Source organism: Anneissia japonica, unplaced genomic scaffold (assembly GCF_011630105.1).
Source record: "Anneissia japonica isolate Jap-2015-1 unplaced genomic scaffold, ASM1163010v1 scaffold287800_len1627635_cov199, whole genome shotgun sequence".
Taxonomy (NCBI): Eukaryota; Metazoa; Echinodermata; class Crinoidea; order Comatulida; family Comatulidae; genus Anneissia; species Anneissia japonica.
In genome coordinates this window covers 857,665-864,271 of record NW_022731299.1, presented here as the reverse complement: position 1 = coordinate 864,271, position 6,607 = coordinate 857,665, and the positions used below count along the sequence as shown (strand labels likewise).

General features: G+C 47.5%; 1 protein-coding gene across 1 annotated transcript; it reads left to right on the top strand.

Moving 5' to 3' along the window:
• The first annotated feature begins 2,355 nt into the window (after positions 1–2,355).
• Positions 2,356–5,123, top strand: LOC117115315. Its single transcript, XM_033259057.1, has 4 exons — positions 2,356–2,496; positions 3,318–3,616; positions 3,851–4,784; positions 5,001–5,123. The coding sequence occupies exons 1-4, from the start codon at positions 2,356–2,358 to the stop codon at positions 5,121–5,123; spliced, it is 1,497 nt and encodes a 498-aa protein (XP_033114948.1).
• The last annotated feature ends 1,484 nt before the right edge of the window (positions 5,124–6,607 follow it).

Here is a 6,607-nt window from a genome sequence, read left to right as displayed (position 1 = left end):
CGATGTACAACGACACGGTTCGGGATCACAAGGTGCTGGTTCAAGGACCGACGTACGACAAGCGCGGAGGAAAATCCCTGCCAGTTTACATGCGTACCGACCTGTGGAGCGGCAAGATCAGCATCGGCTATCCTCCTGTGCCCAGCGATCGCGGACCTTGAGATCCAACGGCCGACTGTCGTGGCCTCACCGAGTTCCGGACTTCGAGACGAAAGGGAAAGGCGGTGCGGGCGGCCGCGTCCGGCGAGAGGGTCGGGTACGATCCGTACCCGTTCATGGAATCCGCGATCGTCAACCGACTCGGTAACGATGCGGACGCCCGCATTCGCGTGATCGCAGCGTTCAGGAGTCACGCTCACGAGGTCGGTCTTGCATCGGCGAAATGCTTCGACCAGCTGTTTATCGCTCATGTTCCGGCAACCCACGTCCGCATCTTCAACGTGGAGCTGTCGACGCACAACGCCCGCATAAGGAAGGGACTTGTGTCCGTGGGAAGGGTGATAAGAGATTGGGCCGGCGGTGCTAGGGCCGACGAGTTCATCCTGACCGAGAAGAAATCTCGGCTCGTGCAAGCCTTCCGACGTTCCTGCGGAATATACGACCGGAAGCTGAGGACGATGAACAGGATCGTGACCGTGAGATCGGAACCTGCGTCGTGGAAATTTCGCTGGCGAGATTGCAAGCTCAAACTTTGCGATCAAAACACGCTGTACGAGCGGGCGGACGAACGCCTCAAGTCTACGTGCTGCATGTTCGCCGACGACCGCGTCCCTTTCGGACGCTTACCGGTCAACCTACTTTTAAATATCAAATATCCGAGACGTTCCACTTCTTCTTAGTTTATGTCAAAAAGTAAAGAGGCACAATAAACAAAGAAAGGAAAACAAATAATACGATTTTCTGGTGTATTTTTTTTGTTCATTTATTGTTTCTATCAAACGTAATCTTTTCGCTTATCATCCGCTCCTGTCCCAAGACATTGGACGAGGCTTTAGCCGCAGCTTTGAACGTGGAGGGCTTCCAAAATTTGGAAGGTCGTCGCCTCTTAAACCCACAAAATACGTACGAACACTGCAGGAAGATGAAAGTGCAGCACGTCTCTCTAAATTAGAAGGAGCCGTGAAGCAGCTGACTGAACGATTAGCAGCTCTAATGTCCATGCACGATAAGAGCGGGGCTAGACCCCCTCCAGGGAGACGGAACCTGAGAGGACGAGGTCCCGATAACGGCTGCTACCGTTGCGGAGAAATTGGATATTTTGCACGTGATTGTAAGACCCGAAGGAACCAAGATCCATCCCGAGTTCCGGGAAAAACAGGGAACAACCCACCCAGTAGCCCGGGGGAAGGTTGTGAGAAAAAAAGGGCAAAACCGAAACTGAAACCAGAGAAAGAGAAGGCGGCGTAAACCTGTTTACCAGTGTTTAGAGGCAGCCGGCCCTAAGGAGGGGTTGTACGTGAAGGTTAGCGTAAACGGATTAGTGATTAACTTATTGGTGGATACTGGTGCTAAGGACACGATATTGTCTGCTTCAGTATACTACCAAATACCAGCGGAAAAAAGGCCTCCTTTGCTAGCCTACAATTTGGGTATTCACCAGGTGGACGGGGGAATGTTGAAAGAACTTGGCCAGGCCCATTTTGAAGCACGAGTTGGTCAACGGACCCGTAACCTGAATGTACTCGTGGCCAACATCCGTACGCCGTGAATTTGGTATGGATTTTCTCTTAGATTCCGGAGGAGTTATCGATTTTAGTACGCTAGAGTTACGAGTAGGACACGAGCGAATTAAGTGCTCCAACCAGGAAGGCGATGAATTCTCGCCAAAAGTGAGAATATGCCAAGCAGTTGACATCGAACCAGGCCAAGAAGCTGCCCAAGTCCCGTTCAGGTTTTACAATCCGGGACCAATAATACGTTCACTGAAAGCAGACACCAAAGTGGGAGTCTTGGCCCCTGTAAGCGAGGTACGAGAAGAACTTGACCAGTCGAACTGTAGTAAGGAATATGGAATCAAGATTCCAGATCGCTTGTCAGACTTGTACCAGAGTAGTGTCGATAATGTTGGAAATGAATATGCAGACAGAGCGGCACAACTTCTCTATAAACACCAGAACATGTTCTCAGCCGGAGACTATGACATCGGCCGAACCGGCTTAATTAAACAAACAATGCAGACGGGAAACGTAGCGCCGATCAGAGAAGCGCCCCGAAGATATCCAGTACGTTACCAGGCATTCAGAACGATGTACAGAACCTGCTGAACCGGGCCAACATTGTGTTGGTCGCGAAAAAATTACGGTACCCGAAGGTTTTGCGTCGATTACCGGAAACTAAATGCAGCTACCATAAAAGATGCGTACCGATACCACGTATCGACGGCTCTTTAGACGCCCTGGCGGGAGCTACTTTTTTCCGGCTTTGGACCTGGCATCTGGTTATTCAAATTGGCAGGTGGAGTTGGACCAGGAGGCGCAACAGAAGTCTGCTTTTGTCGTGAGAGGGGGCATTACAGTTGGAAAGTTATGCCCTTTGGGTTGTGTAATGCTCCGTCTACTTTTGAGCGCCTTATGGAACGTGTGCTTGCGGGTCTACAATGGGAGACTCTTCTCGTGTACCTGGACGATATTATCGTGTATGGAAAGAGTGTGCCAAAGGCTATTGACCGATTAGACACTGTTCTCGAACGCCTAGGAAACGCAGGTTTAAAATTAGAGCCAGCAAAATGTTCGTTGTTCCGTATTGTACCTAGGCCATGTGGTTTCAAGAGAGGGCATTAGAACCGACCCTTCAAAGATCGCTGCCGTACGGGATTGGCCGAGACCACAACGTAGGTGACATTAGAAGTTTTCTTGGGCTAGCCTCATATTATCGCCGGTTCATTGAAGGATTTTCCAGTGTAGCCAAGCCATTGTACCAGCTGACTGAGAAGGCCCGACCTTACGACTGGGGAGAACAGCAGGAACGAGCCTTTTTGAACCTGAAACAAACTATTAAAATCACCTATCCTGGCTTACCCTCTTCCAAAAGGGAAATTCATTTTAGATACGGACGCCAGCGATGTCGGCATAGGGGGTGTGTTATCCCAGGTGCAAGGAGACCAAGAACGAGTCATTGCATACGCGAGCCGAAAGTTGGGAAAGGCTGAGCGCAACTATTGCGTGACAAGGCGAGAACTACTGGCCGTAGTTGTCTACCTTCGACACTTTCGTCAATACCTGTACGGACGGGAGATTACGGTTAGGACGGACCATGCTTCTCTAAAATGGTTAAAAAAATTTAAGAACCCAGAATGACAACTGACCCGTTGGTTCGAGGTAATTTGTGAATACAATATTGAGATACAACACCGCCCGGGAACCAAACATGGGAATGCAGATGGACTTTCTAGGCGACCTTGCAAGCAGTGTGGACGAGTCAAGGGGGGAGTGGAGAAGGAACCAGTTCAGATTGAACCCGGAGAGTCACATGTCGAACCTCAAGTACCACTGACTAGAATTGAACCAGAATTATCACTTGAAAACCTACGTGCCCAGCAACTAGAAGATCCGTCCATAAACTGGGTCCTCACCCCCAAGGAAGCGGGCAATCCCTGTCACAACTTGGAAGATGTACGGTAGCTCCAGAGGAACGTGCCTACTGGACACTCTGGGAAGTTCTGGAGATACGGGAAGGAGCATTGGCCAGACGATGGGAGTCGGATGAGGGGGACGAGATTAGGTGGAAACCAGTGCTTCCGAAAGATTTAAGACCTGATGTTTTACGAGAGTTGCACGGTTGAAGGACGAGTGGGCACTTGGGGGTCCGAAAGACCCTTGCACGAGTAAAGCAGAGGTTATACTGGCCCCAGATTAACCTTTCTGTACGAGCCTGGATACGTTGTTGTGACCAATGTGCCCGCAAAAAGTCACCTCCGAAGAAGCGTAGGGCTCCTTTGCAACATTGGTCCGTGTCAGAACCTGTGGAACGAGTGGCCATGGACTTCCCAGGCCATTAAGTACGTGTTGGTAGTGGGTGACTACCTAACGAGGTGGACGGAAGCGTATCCTATTCCCGATCAAACAGCCGATACGGTCACCAAATCCTTTGTAGAGAAATTTGTTTTGAGGTTCGGCGTTCTAGCACAACTACATACAGATCAAGGACGGAACTTTGAGTCTAAAGTGTTAGCAGAGGCCTGCCGTATGTTAGGCATAAAGAAAACCCGTACGACGCCATATAATCCTAAGTCAGACGGTATGGTTGAGAGGTTTAATCGGACACTGATAAACATGGTGGCCATGATGTTGGACCCGGTCCACCATCAACGAGATTTGGACGAGCGACTTCCGTATGCGACCTTCGTGTACCGATCAACACCCCAAGAGTCTACTGGTGAATCTCCTAATATGCTTATGTTAGGAACGGAGGTGCGTACCCCGATAGATTTGTCAGTGGAAGTGCCGCAAACCATGCCAGACGAACCAGATTTAGCTACCAGAGTCAGATCCCAGTTGCAAAAAGCAGGTGCCCGTGCCCGAGATGTACTGAAGATCAGTGCTCGCAGACAAAAGAAGGGGTACGATAAACTTTCCGAAGAGCCAAATCTTGTACCTGGAAAGTTTGTGTGGACGTATGACCAAACCAAGCGTAAGGGGATGTCCCCTAAACTAGAGTGCAGATGGAAAGGGCCTTACCTAATCATCGATAAGTTGACAGAGGTCACTTTCCGGATTCAGTTAAGTCCTCGAGGAGCAAGGCGTGTGGTCCACTGTGATCAACTGAAACCGTACGAGGGAAATCCAGTAACTGGCTAGGCGCAAGAACCCGAAATACGTGAATTACCTGAACCTGAAGTACCCGACCCGGTTGCGGAAGGACCCGACAGTGTAACTTCTCCCAGGAACCGGTGTCCGAGGAGGGAACGGCGACGTCCGGCGAGGTACCGGAGATGTTTTACCAAACCGGTCAAACAAATCATTGCCAGTTCTGATAACAAGTTTTTTTTTTCTGTTTTACAGACCAAAGTACCAGCCAAAGAGAGGCAGTTCGCCCTGTCACCCGAACGGATACAGATAGGCTATATGAGTGCACAAGTTGTCATGAAACGTTCTCCACCCGAGACAAATTGCGGGGCCATGTGAGAAGGAATCATCGTGAGAAAAGGAGTTGGAGCCGAGGTGCTAAACAACCCTCGCCAATGGAGCCGATGGAAGTTCGAATTGACTTGTCCCCGGGTTCCCGATCGCTGATAGAGGAAACCGTTTATCCGCCACCTCCGAAACTCCGTCGAGTTAGCGGAGGGAAGCCTTCCTACCTGACAGAAGAGCAACGAGGTTTACTCACGGCCAAGGAAAAAGGCACCCCTGCACCGTGGACAATGGCCAGTAGCGTGGTGGAACGCCTGATCAGCGTCATAGAAGAGGTGGAGAGCACTCACTATAGAGATGGAGTAGTTGTCCGAGTTGACCGCATCAAACTTACTTATAATATTTGAACAATCTAATAAATGATTTTGTGATGAACATTATCGAGGATGATTGTACAATGAACACTACTGTAAATGATTTTATAATGGACACTTCTACAATGATTCTAAATGAGGATAATAATGATAACGTTTGAGGAAAATTTATTGCATGCTGAGAGATTTCGAGTAATCAAAGGAATGTTGTTATTATGTTACAGATTTCTGTTAAATAAAAATGATTATGTTGTTTTAAAAGTTAAAGTTAATTTCGCTATGTTTTAATGAAGGATGGAATGCATAAAGTACTAGGAAATTTTGTAATCGTGTTCAAGGGACGAACCGATTTAAGGGGGGAGTCATGTAGCGAAATTGCTAGGCTGATGGAATAGCTATGAGCCAGGGGGGTTATGTCAATGCTCGGAAGAGCCTTATAATCGTTCTATGATTGGCGGAATGTTCTGATTGGGTAATTACGCCTTCGTCACGAAGTCACTAATTTTAGGGAAGGTATTGACCGGGAGAGATTCGATGAGCCCGTGACGATAGGACGTTCTTACGGCACAGTTGAATACCTGTCATTCCACATTTATTTTCGGTAGTACATAGTAAGCCTAGGATGAAGGGTAAGTTACCCGTGGCAAAGTGGTGCTAATAAAGTGGCAGTAGCCAGGAATTTAGAAAACGTGTTGTACATGTATGTTTGTTCAGCTGAGCTTAACATCAAATCGGAGAGATACACTTTCCGTGAACCCCAGCTCGAAATATCCTGATAGACGTCGTCCTTAGGTGGAACGCTACATTGGTGTCAGCAGCGGGATCAGTCTAGTTAGACGCAATATTTTAGAAAAAAAATTATTATTGAAATAAGGTTGAATGTCAATGTCCTTTTGATATTTATTACATTTTATATTTAATATATTTTTATATATGATATTCAATATTTAATGTGATAATTACTTTTTATGAAATGAGAGAAATAGGACCTTACTGTACAGGTATTAATTTCACTAATAAAGTATTCACATGGGAATTCGTTTATCAAGAAATGTGTGCTGTTGTTTATACTGTAGTGACTTTTTGGTAAACTTATTAGGACATGTCTTATATTCTTTTTCATCTTTAAATCATGACTTATCGCATCAATCCTTTATTCCAGAT